The sequence below is a fragment of the Dicentrarchus labrax genome, unplaced genomic scaffold, assembly GCF_905237075.1.
Source record: "Dicentrarchus labrax unplaced genomic scaffold, dlabrax2021, whole genome shotgun sequence".
Taxonomy (NCBI): Eukaryota; Metazoa; Chordata; class Actinopteri; family Moronidae; genus Dicentrarchus; species Dicentrarchus labrax.
Window position 1 is genome coordinate 14,487,394 of NW_026136702.1, and position 16,461 is coordinate 14,503,854.

A 16,461-nucleotide genomic window follows, 5' to 3' on the forward strand; every position below is an offset into this window, starting at 1 on the left:
ACAATTAGCAAGCTGTTCCTGAGCTCTGCTTTGCAGTCACATCTGACCACAGGCAGCCAAATAGACCTAATGGGTGGGAACTAACCAATGGGAACCAACACGCTACTGCATCTGTGGATGATGGGGAAATGCAACACTATTAGACAGCTGTTCGCCATATCTTTTCAAATGTACTTGGACGTAACATAAGCACTGGATCAATTGGCTCAGGAGCAATCACAGCCAGGCATGAAGGTATACACACAGTTTGATGTGAATAAAACTGGCAGCATGTAGTGTAAGACAAAGCAGGGCCCCTGCAAAGGAAGTCTGGACCTTGACAAGATATGACACTGTGTGCATAAGGCCAGAGGACCATACGAAAAAGTCATTAATCTGGACTTTGTGTGGCCACATCCTGCTCAAGGCCCCAAGGATAATTAGCACGGTTACCACTCTGTCAGAAAGCTGACCACATGGCTTTAAGACATGAAACACTCCGTTCCTGCTCCTTCTACGCATATCCAACCCATAAACACATATTAGGTAATGGTCATAGATGCAAAGGCTAAAGATCAAACATTGGACCAGTGCTTCAGGGCCTGGGAAAACCCTGTCTGAGGTGCATAAGAGAACAGCAGGGTGGGCTTCATCAGGTGGATCATCTGGCTACAGCATCCCTGCTGAAATGCATGTGAGCAAGACACTAAATCCAAGCTGCAGGGGTGCTGAAGCCGTCAGATCAGCCGTTCTCAACTTGGGGTACCCCCTCTTCGGGAGACAAGGATAGAGATGACCCTGCTCTCATGCACTGCGGTGGGTTGTTCAGGGACCATGATCTGATGCTGATTCTTACAGGTTTGCTTTAAATCATTTGCTCACCTCAGCTATCTCACTCTCTCTCTTGTTGTATTTTTTACTGTACAAACACATTTACTTATCTTTAAGGTTTTATTTTAATGTATGTCTTTGTTTTATTATTTTACTGTTATTTTAATTTTTAGTTAGTTAGTTTGCATGCTTGTTTTGTTTGCTGCATTGCTTCGACAATACATTATTTTAATTGTTATTATTATTATTAGTAGTAGTAGTAGTAGTCACAATTCATCACTGCAGATCTAAATTAATTTTCCATTTTTGTTATTTTTTTTAAGTACCTTAATTTGTAAACTAAATTAGATTAATTAAAAAGTCTTAAAAACAGAAAATTTAATCAGTTTTATTATTTTGTTGCATATCTTCAGCAACTGATCACAGATATAACTTATTAATATTCAATATTCATTTCATGGAAACACGTTGTGCAGGTAAGGTTACTTAAACAATGTCTGGAGATCGTCAACAAAGAGCAACAGCGCCTCCGACAGGTCAGTTTTCTCCTCATTTCAAATGACTGCGAAGTTACACCTTTTGGGCTTCTCGGGCTCCTGTAGGAGGTTCCCTTTCCCCTGTCTCTTTCTCCGTACAGTCACAGCATGGATCCTCTCTCCAACTTTATTTCGGTGTTCTTGTGTTAGTTCCGTGCTGCTTTTGGGATTAATGGTCTTCGACTGGATTCCGTAACTCGTCTGGACGCCATGTTTACCACCACCGGCTCTCGGGGCCTCTGTAAGTATCCCGGATCCACCGTCAAACGACAGCCGGGCGGTCGCAGCCCTCTCCCGGCTCCTCCTGTTGGTTCCCACGGTATCAGCTAGCTTAGCTTACTGCAGCTAGCATGTGGCTGTCATTCATTTACTCGAGGCAGTTTTAACAGTAATGAGCTACGTTTAGTTCATTAAAAACCCCACATTGTGCTTTTACATTTAGTCTGTTGAGTCAGCTAAGGTGTCATTGTTGAAAATAAGCTAAATGTGTTGAAAGGTCATCTTCTGAATAACCAGATAACGTTACATTTGTGTTACTGAGGAGGATGTGTGTCTGCCCTGTCTTCTTCTCTCTCTTCCGTCAACACGCCTCATATTAACGCTATGTAAAGTTGTTCGTCGAAGGAGGCGACTGTATCACTGTGTGTGTGTCTGTGTGTCCGTCCTGCACAGACAAGGCTCCTCTGTCTAAAGGCCTCCTGCTGGTTCTCAATGGGCTGACTGTGATGCTCACCCTGCTGCCACAGTACCAAGAGGTTTTCATGTACAACCTGCAGGCTTTCACACAGCAGCACCAGGTATGTCTCCAGTCTCTTGGAGAGGATAGTACAAGGGCTTGGACTCCAAAGTTTAAAACAGAGAGATCATCCCCATTGTGTATTGTGATTATGGCTCTCAACCACATTTCATGGTCTTCACTAGCGAATGGAGTTTGCACAGTTGTCATTGTGTTGACACTGTTGTCATCACGTCACCAATGTAACCTAAGAAATGTCAATTGCACGATAATTGACTGATTGGTGCAATAAAGTGTGAACTGTGTACACAAGAAACTGACAATGTCAGCTGTTTGTGATCACCGGTACAAAACCAGTGGCTGGTGTGCCATCGACTGGGTGAGGAGTCAAAGGTCATGGACCAGAAGAGAGTGTATGGCTGGAGAAAGATAAAGCCCATTCATATCTGACACCAAAGACCGTCTTTGACCAGAGACAGGAATGACGCTGTCACCCTAATACACCTGTTATCACGTGACTGAAGTTCCATACTTGGATCACACGATGAGCCAGTTTCATTCTCTGTTGAAGACCATGATGTGCAGTTTAAAAGCTACTGTGTGTTTAGTTATTTGTATTCATTTATTTTAGTTTTTTAGTTTCTCATTCATATGTCTACTTTATGATAGTCATATATGATGCCATAAAAGAAAATGTATGAACTGAATGGCAAAATAAAAAGTACAAATAATAAAAGCTACTAAGTGGACTTTGACTTAACATTATTTTGACAAACTGTTTTACAAATGATTTGGTATAGAAATGTATTGCTTCTTGGTGGGTCTGATATGTGAGATAGGGCTTAACATTTGGTTTACATAGGGTGTGTTATTCAGAAAAGGCATACTGTTGTCTGTCTTCCCTTGTCTGTTAAGTCTGTGTGTGTGTGTATGTATAACTTTGCTCTCCCTTGTGCTGTAGGTATGGAGGTTTTTATGTGGCAGGCTGGTCTGTCTAGACGTGAAGGACGCCTTCTGTAGCAGCCTGCTCATCTACAACTTCAGAATCTTTGAGAGGAGGTTTGGCACCAGGAAGTTTGCTGTAAGTACCAAAACCACTGAAAGATGACTTCATAGATGGACACACAGAGTACATTTTTAATACACTTGCTGAACTTGATTGCTTTAGAACCTAGAATGGACGGATTTAATGTGATGAAGTGCCATTTCACACTGTGTCACGTTCTGTGACTCCAGATTTGCTTGTGGGTTATTTCTTCTCCAGTTTCATAAACAAAAGCTGAATGTTAAGAGCTTTTGTAACAGAATTCAAAAGTATGATCGTCAATGACAAGTAATCTTAGGTTCACTTGTGTAGAAACTTCATCTTTTAGGGAACAGGTCACACGACTTCCTCATCCGGCACGAAGCAGTTCTCACTAACCTACTCTGTGAATAACATCTGATCTAACTTGTGAACTCTGTGCAAATGTAAGGTATTGTTCTAATCATCATATATGGGGCTTTTTTTAATTGCAGTCCTTCCTGTTGGGTACTTGGTGTCTCTCTGCACTGATGGACTTCCTGCTGGCTCAGGCTTTCCAGTTTCTGTTTGACTATGAGGTGGAGGAACTGCCTGCAGGACTGTGAGTGGTTTGTTGACTTTAGTAGCAACAGTTTACACTAAGCTTCAAAGATTCATGTCCTGCATGTCTGAAAAAACAACTGCTTTATGGCCACTGAGGATTCTGCAATTAAAATCTGAATTGCCTCGTATTTAGTGAGGTTTATGATGTGGTAAAGCAATGTTCAAAGCATATGTCAGTTAAGTGGAAAATCTTCATTTTTCACCTCCACATATCACCATGTAAGCCTTTTTTTAATGTCTTAATCCCCTCCCTGAATTATATTTGGGTATACGGTATTTAGATGGTGATGGACTGTGACAGCAGTATACAGTCCGCCTCCGCCTTGCCAAACTTAATGAAATTATTAATATTCATAAAAAGTAGGATTCTTCTTTTCTGGTTTGCCTGAAATATTACTAATACTGCGATGTATTAATGTCTAGTGAATATCTGTTTCAGTAATTTGTATTAAGCCTCATAGAAGAAAAATCTGCTAATTACACTGACAGGTTTGACATTTAAAGATCCCCTCCAGACATGCTTTATAAGACCTAATACAAATAGTGAGCTTAGAACAATAATGTGTGTCTGATTAGTTTTTTCCACATTATAATCATAAAAAGGCATCTACTCCTTTTACCCTATTAAAAATTCCAGATTCTATGAATATGTAAATTTTGTTAATTTCTAATGTTTTCCGGCTGGACACAAGATGTCTCCTACTTCATTGTAAAGTCCATTTTCAGTTCATGTGCACTGGTGGTTTCAAGTTTTTACATCACACTTGTATAACGTGCAAACGAGACCAGGGTCGACTTTCCCCGCCCCTTAAAAATCTGATTTTCACGTAACACAGAAAAACTTTCCACTTTAAGCAGATGAATGTGAAAACATCCTTCTTCAAACTGTGCACATACATCATTCTGCACAGTAAACTGTAGGAATAAGAAGTAAAACATATTTTTGAGTGTATAGACTTTTAAGTTGATTCCAATTAAATTCTGTCTTGACTTTTCCCCTTCTCCTCTCACAGGCTCGCTCCAGTCTTCTCTCTGTTCGTGCCTTTCTACCTGTTGATCCCCAGGATGCCGGTCACCCAGGTCCTGGGCCACATCCACATCACTAACAAGTCTCTGGTCTACATAGTAGGCTTGCAGGTAAACCCATGTTCTGCTATTGTGGGGATGCATGTGTGTCTATTTTGCTTTCTCTTTGTACTGTTTCTAAATTCCTGAGAATACTCGCTTTCCAACTAGTCTGACCGTCATCATTTCTGTCTTCCTCTCTCCTCCTTCTGTGGTACAGCTGTTGACTTCCAGCCCCTTCATGTGGCTCCTTGCACTCAGTGGACTGGTGAGTAGCCAAATTAACTTACCATGTACATCGGAAGTGTATCTGTATTTAGTGTAGCTGAGTTGGGTGTTAAGTCTCTGTAGGTTGGCACTGTGACCTAACTTGTCACACAAGTGATTTTATTCATTGTAATGTTGCTTAATAACAGCTTTGGCTTCAATACTATATACTAACTTTTTTTTAATCAATGTGCCTTTCAGATCTCAGGCGGACTGTACCACTCCAATGTTCTCTGGTTACAGAAGATCCTTTTTGTACCCATCTGGGTGTCTCGTATTGGACGGTATATTCTGGAGCCACTCTTCTCAAGTGAGTGCAACTGTTAGTAATCGCATCCACACATTACTGCAGTGTAAGGACCTGACATGGAGTTGTTGTCTCTCTCTGTCAAACTGAGGGATAATAATATTTGTACATTTTAGGCAGTGATGCAGAATTAATTAAAGGTCCAGTGTGTAACATTTAGGAGGATCTATTGGTAGAAATGGAATATACATAGGTATGTTTTCGCGAGTGTATACTTACCTGAAAATAAGAATGGCGTTTCGTTACCTTAGAATGAGCCGTTTCTATCTAGGAGGCCACCATGTTTCTACAATAGCCCAGAAGGGACAAACAAAACACTGCATTTTTTGTGCATTTCTTGGCCACTGTAGTTTCCCCCCTCTCTCTTGAGAGGGGAGGAGAGGGGAAGGGAGAAGCAAGTGAGTTCTTCAATCTTCAACTACACTGCTAGATGCCACTAAATCCTACACACTGGACCTTGAAAACATTAACATGTGCTAAACACTCTATATTGTTCATTCTCCTTCATTAAAAAAGATGGTGGAAAAAGTAAAGTTAGCCTTATTTTCCAGATGTACTTCGACTTACGAGATTGTCGTGGCCATTTGATATACTTAGGCTAAAGTTAAGACTCATGTTCCCAATTTCATAGACACCATTCATTACCAAGTAGGATTTTACTTGACAATTGCAAGAAAAAGAAAAATCAGCTTTCACAGATGGGCTTTAATGTAATTGAAAGAGAGGATTGGATTAATGATTAAATAGTAGTATAAAAGCATACAGAATACATTAATATAAGTAGTTTCTGACTGACGTTAATGTCCAAAAGATAGGGTCATTGTGAAGTGCAGGACATCTAAAATATTGATGCTATTCCCAAGCAACTGATGCATCCTTTTCTTTAAACAGAAACTTCTTTGTCACCTTGCTCTTATGCTATTGATGTTCAAATATTTTACGCTGTTTTGTCTGCTATTAACATCTTTGGTCATCAAGGCTCCCAACCAAGCAGTGAGACTCCCCTGGGGATGGGTGCCACTCTGGATATCCAGAGGCAACAAAGGATGGACATGCTCGACCAACAGCTGCTGCTGGCCCAGTACAACGAGGCCAGGAGGAACACCAGACCCCAGTCACAGGTAAAATGACACACACACACACACACACACACACACACACACACAACACACACACAGACTTATTGTCACACTTATGCACAGACTGACCCCCCACAAACACACACACAATGTCTTGAAATTTGTAAATTAAAAAAGGACCAGTGTGTAGGATTTAGTGATTTCAGATTCAGATTGCAGCTAACTGAACACCACTCACATCTGCATTTGACAACTTGAGAATGAGAAAGGGTTGTTAAGTGTGTAGGAGAAACTACAGTTGCCATGAAACTCGTGAAAAACAGGAAAGGCCCTATCTACAGCCAGTGTTGGGTTTGTCTGTCCTGGGCTACTGTAGAAACATTTCTACATGGCATACTCACTGCCTCTTTAGGTAAAAATCTCTCATTCTAAGGTAACGAAAACACACTGATTCCTGTATTCAGGCGATTATACACTAATGAAAACATACCTATGAACATTATATTCCATTTCTGCCAATAGATCCTCCTACACACTGGAACCTTTTTAATTCACCTCAAGCAACAGATGCCGGTAACTGCAATTGAACTAACTGTACATATGTACGAAGTGCTTGATTCTGCCTCCTTGTGTGTGTAGTCTGGGTTGTTACAGTGGACCAGGTTGTTCCCATCCCTGAGACACAGAGGACAGAACAGACCCCCGATGCAGCCCAGCCCCCAAGCTCAGACACCCCCATCCACACAGCCTCCTCTATTAGACAACTCTCCTGTCGCAGAGGAGCAGGTGCGTATTCATCTGTGTGTGTCTGTGTATGTATACATGTGTTTTCACTGGTAGTTTTCGTTAACTTTATTGCATATCTTAATATTCTTTTACATATTTTATGACCGGCATGACTCAGAATCTTTATAAACAGACAGACTGCTAACTCTTTGACCAAATCTTGATTTCCGGGCCCACCTACGCCTTACTTTGTGAAGGGCAGCCTTATGAAACATTCCTAGGTGAAGATTTCTCAGCCACTGCTGTCTCTCAACTGATGTCTTTTTTTGTCCCACAGGTTGCACGGTTGGTGGAAATGGGCTTTTCCAGGACTGATGCACTTGAGGCTCTCAGGGCTTCAAACAATGATATCAACATGGCAACCAACTTCCTCTTGCAACACTGAGAGAGAGAGAGAGAGAGAAAGAGAAAGAGCTCAGTTAGAAAAACAGAGGTGAAATGAGGACAGAGAGAGAAAGCAGAAAGAGGAGCAACCAAAGCAGAGGAGCCAAAAGCGAAACGGAGAGGAAATGTCGGACAGAACAAAACCGTGAACGATGGAGACAAACGATATTTGTACAGATGATCTGAAGGCTGTCTCGCTGCTCCCTGAAGCAGTGTTGGGGCTGACCCTATCTGAACTGAACCCGATAGCAGGCTGATTAATGAAGAAGTGTGAAGCACAAAGTGGGAGACATTTGCGTCATAGCTTTCTGATGGCCGTTGTCGTGTGAAACAGGCGTCATTGCTCAAGGCAGACGAGTTAGACCTCTAACTCCAAGGGGGATCCCTTGAAAAATACACAGAAAACAAACAGGTCAGAGCTTTCTTCACAGTACATCTTTAAAAAAAGAACCACACACACACACAAGTCTTTAATCCAGTAGAAGAGATATAAAGTGGGTTACTTCTTTAAAACCGAACGGATGCTGAAGAACACAAATCAGCTGAGATCCCACACACCCTCCACATGGATACCAACTTACAGCTTTGTGAAATAGAGTTTTATATAACCCGCTGTTATGTACTGCCACTCTACTTCCAAAATGGCTACTGTGAAACCAGCATCTTAGATTCTGGTTAAATTTAAGTATAAGATGGAAAAACGGATAAAGCTAAAGGTGAACAAGGTTTTTCACACAATGGATCAGATAACATTATGTCATCAATCAGGTTTCCATCTCATATTGGAAAAGTCTGAAACAATAGGAGTGATAACAGGCACGCAGCACCTGCTAGACGATTATATTTAACTCCATGAGGAGGTGCAAAGGTCATGATGTCAACTTCAAAATTTATGATTTAAAGAATCCTCGAACACTATAACCTGGGATATCATGATTTTATTACACAGTTGTTCTTTCTTTATGTTGGCAGTGTTTGATGGAAGTAGCAGGGCTCAACCCTTTCCTGCTTGAGATGTTTTAACAAAGCGGTTAGCCTGATTGACAGCTACTGTAGGAGCCAAAATTCCTTCGAGCTGATTGGTTTGGCCCATTGGAAACTCTACATTGTTGGTGACAGACGGGGGTGTTTGGCAGGAAACGGGCTAGATTGGATATCTCAGGGTCTGTAAATGACATAATCACATTTACAGACATGAGTACAGATACACAGATGCACAGTAGCCCTTCGAGTAGGGCATTTCTCACATTTCATGCTCTCAAATGCATATGGTGACACTTCTCAACATTTTATTTATTCTGTCTTAACTGAGTTTGAGTCTTTGCTCTGCCAGCACACTGAATCATTGCAAGTCTTAAAAGACTGATGATATTTATTATGCAATATCATGATGAGAAATGTATGGAGACTATGCACTGCATAGTACCTACTTTGTGTGTGTATAAATGTGCAAAACTATTGTCCAAGAGAAGTAATGTTGCAGCCACTATGTATTGATGTCAAAGACAGATGCTAGTTTTATATTTTGTGCATAATAATATTGATAATATTTGACCACTGAGATGATCATTTGGGTGTATGTATTTTTCAGAGTGTTATAATAGAATATGGGTGTGATGAGGGAGTTGTTGCATGGACGACTCTCTGATGAATTGTAATGAATCATTTGGTCTGTGGAATAAATCAACTTGCTTACTGAATTATTTGCATCACATAGGAGGAGGCATTCATTATGACAAGCATCTACTTACAGTCCACAGTGTTCTCTGTATTCCTAATCCTTATTATATCATTCCAAATGATTGACCTTTCACCACCATCCCTAAATTCCTATGCAACCAAATATAATAATTCACAGAGATGATGCTGTGATGTGAAAATTTAAAACACACAAATGTACAATTTGAGTAACGTATTCTAATAGCTGCAATGCAATACTATATCAGATGCTATCACCATGCAGTATAAATATATCCTGGCATCATTACAAGTTTATCGGGAGTCAGTACTCTGTTGTGGTACTACTTTTAAACACATGATGGCACTCTTGTGACAAGATAAGACATGGGTTAATTTGTGTCAAGAGAAAATGTTCATCACAATACATATGAGCAATGAGAAAACAAAAATTAAAGTCAGACTATAATTTGGACTGGCTTTAAACAGTAAAATAAAAGTAATGGTTTCTTAAAGTCCCATGTCAGTTATTCCTGGGGCTCAGATTTTTATTTTATTGATTTTATTTAACAACTGGAAAGCTTTGCCTTTTTATAACAAGTGTTCAAATTAAACAACAAGCCAGAGAAGGTTGGAAACTGTTCTAGGAGATGCAATATCTCCCAGCAACTATCCTTAAAACAGCTGCCACTATTTTAAGGATGTATTCTTTCACTTCTTCTGAGCGGTGTGTTGTCTCCAAGACCACCCGTTGGGCAGAAAACCAGTGTATTACCAGTGCTTTAGTCTGCAGTCTGCCTTTTCTCACTGTCTGTCCAAGGGCAGATTTTGTATCTGTATTTTAGGTTTTTAAACAGAATCCACAGCAGAGATGCCCACTGTAGAAATATTCATTTGTGCATTATTCCAATACAGACTTACTGTAACTGTACAAGGAAATTCCAGTAATTCAGAAAGCAATAAAAGTCGGGTCTATAAATGTATGGAGGTTTCATATCACCATAACATTTTGCATAATGTATTATTATTACAAATAATAATATTGTTGACAGTTGGCAGTTAAAGGGTCATTAATAATAAAAGTGTACATGCCTGTTTAACTAAAATTAGATTTTAAAAAAAGATTTAAACATCAAGATTTTAATGTGCTCTAGCAGATTTGAGAAATACTTTTTAAAACAGCGTGACCACGATTGCTCTGCTATTGTGAAAGAACCCACCTGTTATTGTTAAGTTACCTTTCGTCACTAGATGGAGACATTGAGTCAGATCTCTTGTTACTGCCTGTTAGCCATCTGCCACACCCACCCTCTCCGATTATTCCACTGAGCAGACAGCTCCAACAGACAGTCTCGCTCTAGGGTGGCTGAATATCAATGTAGAAAATTATGCACATCTTCAAGTCAAAGAATTTCAAAAGCATATGGTTTGCCAACTATTCCTTGAAACACGAAGGACCAAATTATACTTTGAGGAGCCTATATTTTTCATCTGGCATACGTTGCACTTGAAACTCCCACAGACACCCAAGAAACATGTTTTTTTGTTTAAACAAACAGGGTCTCCTGAGTTCACAGTGACACAGTTCCATCCACCCTCAGCTGACGTTGTACCCAGTCAAGCAGTGCAACTTTTAATGGCTGCTGAATTGAAAAGCAGCTTAAACCAGAGTGATTAATATCTGTGTGTGTCTTTGTGTTTCAGTGTTTAATTAAAGACACTGATTAAAGGAAAAAAACTTCACTGACAACCAACCTCATTAGGCAGATTCTTTTATGAAATGCCCACTTAATGTGCAACATTAATCAAGTCTCGTTTTTTGGGTAGTGATTTTGATTTCTGAAGCTTTGGGAGGGAAGTTTTTATTTAAAAAGGGTAAAGGGTAAATGATGTGTCATGATAGATGTCCATAGGTGATGAAACTGGTTTTGATTTTGTGTGAGCAAGCATGTCTTTATATTTAAACCGCTGTGTGAAAGTTGCGTATCCCTGTGTTAAACCAGGAGCATCAGCAACAGTAACAGAATGATGATGTACAGTCTGGGGGTTTCTCCTTGTCTGGCGGAGAAAAACCATTATCGTTTACAGTACAGCCGACTGTGGCCTTGAAGCATCAGCAGTTGTGTCTGGCTATTTGTCATTTCAGGTAAGCCTTCTGTGGCTCTATTAAGCAAGGCCTACTGTACCGTATATCATGATAGACCTCTACTGTAGGAACTGAGTGATGCTTGTGTGTGTTTCTGCTCCTGCATGTCTATACTTTTTTGAAAAAAGATTGAATCTTTTATTTTATTTAGGCTAATTAGCTTCTGGGCCAAGGTTAAACTTAAGTGTTGGGATGGATAAAAATGCTAAGGTAATACTTAAAGGAATGGTTTAACATTTTGGGAAACAAGATAAAAACAAAGCTGCTTTTTACAGTTAAACACATAAGATATACGTAACATACTAATTGGTGAGCTTTGGAGGTGTATGCGGATTTTGATGCTTTCCAACGCAGCCAGGCTAGCTGTTTCCCCTGTTTAAAGTCTTTATGCTAAGCTAAGCTTATCGGCTGCCAACAGACAGACATGAGAGTGGTATCGATCTTCTCATTTAACTCTCTGCCAGAAAGATTTTGCTGTTTCTTTTAAAGCAGCATTGATTGCAACACAACACTGACATATTCAAATATAGCCACACTATGGTGAACATGTTATCATTCACTTGGAATCATGTTTCTGGCACCCAGGCAAAAATATCTGTCTTTTTAGCTGCTAAATGCTCCACTATCTGCCAGTTGCTAATTTTAGCAGGTAGTCTACAGTCGGAGTTTATTTTTTATTTTTTTTTAGCTGCAAACAATAAAGTCTAACCAAAACAAACAGCTGAAATACACTATAATACTCCACATAGCTTGGGGGAACTGCTGAGTTTGGTGTTAATTCTCGGTGGATTTGCCTTAATTAATGACCTCTTTCACATTACACAGTCATTTCATCCATTGTTAATATGAACATATTGGTTAACGAAGCTTACACTTTTCATATCGGTGCCAGTAATTATCCACAGAAGTAATATGTTATGTTCTGTTATGTTTATGGTTATGTTATGTTATATGTTATGTTATGGCATTGTATGGTATGTTTATGTTATTTCAGGTTAGGTTTATGTTTTAATAGGAGTGAATTACTTGCTGATGCTGTGCCACTGACATGCATGTATCACTTCAAACAGCCAGAGGCCAGCACCAGCTCCAACGTTGTCTCTGCTATATTCCCCTCACCAGCTCTGTTGCCATGGTGAGTGCATGCCGTTTTGTGTGGTTACCATGGGGACCCCATATTACAGCCTTCCTCCTGCTCTCATCATGTTTCTGCATGATCATTTGTATGCCTCCTGTACACTAATGCTTAAAAAAAAAAAAAAAAAAGCGTTAGCAGCACAGGGGAGTGCCCTCAGGGATTGCCTTCTGTAGAAACACGACAAGGTATTCCTGAAGCTGTTTCAGTGGATGTCAGAAATACCAAAACGTCTGAATAACTTTCTCACTGTGACTTTGCATGTTTGACAGTGAAAATGTCAGCTGTATGAGGATAATTCAGAACAATGCCATCTCTTTTTCCTTCTGACTTCTGAGCCCATAGCTATGAAAGACAAGAATGCTAAATGCCTCCCACTGATATGGTAATAATATTCAAGCTGGTGTGCTTTGAGATAATGACATCATTTGTTTGCTTGATTCCTTCTAACAATTACAGTCTGTCCATGTCAGTCACACTCACAGGTTAATGTGCCTTTGTATGTGTATGTGTGCACGCATGTATGTCTGCCAACATGTGTCTACTCGTATATGCGTATGCGCCTGACTGCACCGTGCTCCACGTGTGAATGTTTGCATCCCATTCTCAGGGCAGAGAGCGGGAAGCAAAAGCCACTGATGTTCTGCCCTAGTCATTTAGAGTGGAACTTAATAGTTAATGGGGCACAGAAGTGTACCTGCCTTCAGGCCATTCAGCAGTTTGGCATTTCACATTGTGTGCTGGCTCCTGTTTAGTCTGTGCTTGCTTCAGTTACGTCAGAAGGAGTGCAATCTTCTTTAATCATTAGGGCTCGGCTAAGTTCACTTTGGGCTTTGTGGGTTTGTTCAACCTGTTTTTCATCTTCCAGCAGTGATGACAGCTTGTAGATGGCCAGCTTGTTTTTCTTTTTTCCTTTTGTTTGCTGACACTAGATCGGTGCCTAGACCTGCCTAAGCCCAATTATTAGAAAGCCGCAATCCCACAAGATACTCATCTGGAAAACAGTCATTTGCAACCCAGGCATCTCCACAAAAGCATTCCCTACTTCAACTCTCTAATCAGCATTACTGTGAGGTAAGCAACCATCACTCTTGACCATCAACTGTCACTGACCCCGAGAATATGAGACATCATATTTGTCTGTGAGAGCTTTGGGAGTAGTCCATCCCTCATCGGGAGCACGTAAACAGAATTTGGATGTTATGACAAAGATGTGATTACCACTTTTGTTTGTTCAGAAATTACCAGTAGGAGATTAATTTGAGGTGAAGCCCAAGTAACTCCAGATAAAAAACCGGTGCCACTATTATGTGAGATGTAAAGACCACAGAAAAACAAAATGATTGGTTGTTATTGGTTTTGGAGGAGAGTTCATCTGGAAAAGCTAGTGTCAGTGTCATCTGAAGAATTTTGAGCTAATGTGGCCTTTACCCCCTCTTTTCACTCCGTTTCCTGCTCTCTCTCCTTCACACAAATGAGCTCTGATGCTCCGCAGACACTGACAGTAAAACTTAAATGTGCAGAATGTTGACAGGAGTGGAAGCCGCCTACTTTGCTCTTTCCCTCCTCCATAAACTATACCTTGCTTTTTTCAGTGCCCCTGTAGAGCCCTCAGTACACTCCCAAGAATCTCTCTGTGTCCTCTGACCTTTAATAAGGTTCACTTCCTCTGTAATTGTACACACACACGGTATGGCATGAACGCGTGGTTCGTGCATGGGTGCGTTTATTTTTATGCATCTGTGTACTGTATGCATGCTTGTGTGTGTGTGTGTGTGTGTGTCTATAAATGTGATGAACACAGAGTTCCCATTATGACTTCTAGTTAAGGTGAGGGTGTTAAGCCGATGAAAGCTTTCTCTTCCGTTAGCTCCTCTAAGTGAACTTTACACACATACACATGCTTCAGCAGATCCATTACATCCGGTCTAAAACCAACTTCGCTAAACACTTCCGACATTGTCCCGACTGTTGAAGCGTCCAGCTGTTAGTGCATTTATCACGGAGGCTTAGAGCTGATTCTGGTTGTCTCTCTGCACTACTGACACACAGCAGGAAGACGTTTCCTTGACTCAACAACTGGACTTTTTAGCAGACCCATCTTCTTTCTACACTTTCCTTTACTCTCCGCCTACTCATGACCTTACCGTACCTGTTTTTGTGCCCCATCAGTCTTTCTAAGTAGTGCAAATTGGGCATTCTGTTTCTAAAATTCACGGACTCACCATCCTATTCCAGTCATTGCCGCCATTGAGCACATCAGCAGTCAGCAAGTCTACACAGTGGATCCTACAGATAAAGAGGTCATAATGCTTACTCTCCTTCTTAGAAAAGTTCAGTGCTTTTGAAGTGGTATTACGAAGTATTATGTTGTGGGGAGATAAAATCAGAATCAGGTTTGTTGCCAAGTAGGTTCTCGGATACGAGGAATATGCCCTTGGTGTTTTAATGCGTAACAACAGATATAGTAATAAAAAAATTGAAAGAAAGATAAAAAATAAATACTGCAATTTAAGAAACATGAATAGAAAATAAAAAATTTACAATAAAATATGATAAATATTATTAAAATATATACAAAATGACTTAACTGAAAATACAGAAAAGGGTCTAAAATCAGCCGGTCAGACTAAATTCAGTCAGTTAACTCACATGGAATAGATTATTATTTGAATGTACACACACAAGTGTATACAGTTCATCCTGAGGACATCCCGTTAATGTCTGGGTCAAATTTCATGACAATCCATCCAATAGTTGTTGAGATATTTCAGTCTGGACCAAAGTGGCCGACTGACCCACAGATTGAAATTGCCATACCTAGAACCATGCCACTAACATGGTTAAAAAAACAATAATAATAAACTGTATATTCTGTTGTCTTTAATGGGATCTCCAAAGCCTTTCCAGCCCTCTGTCCCTCGATAAAGAGAAAGAGCCTGCAAGCGATTGACTCTGACATAAAAAACATATCAAGTTTATTTGATAGAGCTGTGAAATAGGTAAAATGCAGAGATCCTGTTAATGAAGTCATGAAGTGAATGTGCTGTACTTGAGGTCAATAAAACCAATAAAACAATGTTCACTCACTGTATTTTATGTCGTGTCATCTGTTTAGATGAATGAGATAAAGGGGAAATTACATTTTAATTAATTTAAAACCACCACCAAATGGAAATTATATTTAGTTATGGATGAATGAATGGTGTGCTGTTTGCCGAAGAAATGGAAAAAAAGATACTGACGTATGTACCAAGTGAATACTATGATGCATCCATTCATTCAAGTTACCATAGGTAACGCCTATGTTTACATACTATTTCATGTCAAAATGGCTGCTGTGAAAATGGTCTATGGACTACACTGACGACAGCACAAGTACAGACATCTTTATCAGAATATGCCTGGCTCCTTTTCACATCTGCATGCATGAATGGTCGGACACTTTGATCACCTCGGTGTGGGGACTAAGATAACACAGAGCTCACAGTGTTCTTTTAGTCATGTTTAAACACAAAGAGACCCCCCCTCCCCTTCCCTTTTTAGTCTGTGCTGATTCACAACGGTCTGGAACCAGCCAGCTCTGGAAGCTTGTCTCCATGGAGACAAGGGTGGGAAGGAGAGTGATGATGTTGCTGGCAGAACAGCAGTCCCGAATCAGCCATGTGTTTCAGTGTGTGTGTTTGTGTGGGTATACAAGAGACAAACAGAGAGCGAGAGAGAGAGAGAGAGAGATGATATTTTCCTTCTAAAAAAAGAAGGGTAATTTCACTAGCACAATATATAGCTTTTATCCAGTCAGAGGGTAACTACGTGACTTGTCAAATCTGGGGGAGAAAAACACACAGCCCGTATTAACGGCGTGCTCAACATTGATTGACGGTACAGGTTGTGACAAGCAGAGAG

General features: G+C 40.3%; 1 protein-coding gene across 1 annotated transcript; it reads left to right on the forward strand.

The window, feature by feature from the left end:
- The first annotated feature begins 1,370 nt into the window (after window positions 1-1,370).
- ubac2 (UBA domain containing 2) lies at window positions 1,371-9,297 on the forward strand. Its single transcript, XM_051428668.1, has 10 exons — window positions 1,371-1,587; window positions 2,019-2,143; window positions 3,044-3,163; window positions 3,601-3,707; window positions 4,723-4,846; window positions 4,995-5,042; window positions 5,243-5,351; window positions 6,327-6,469; window positions 7,067-7,213; window positions 7,491-9,297. Exons 1-10 carry the CDS (start codon window positions 1,557-1,559, stop codon window positions 7,596-7,598), a joined length of 1,062 nt encoding a protein of 353 aa, XP_051284628.1. The 5' UTR covers window positions 1,371-1,556; the 3' UTR covers window positions 7,599-9,297.
- The last annotated feature ends 7,164 nt before the right edge of the window (window positions 9,298-16,461 follow it).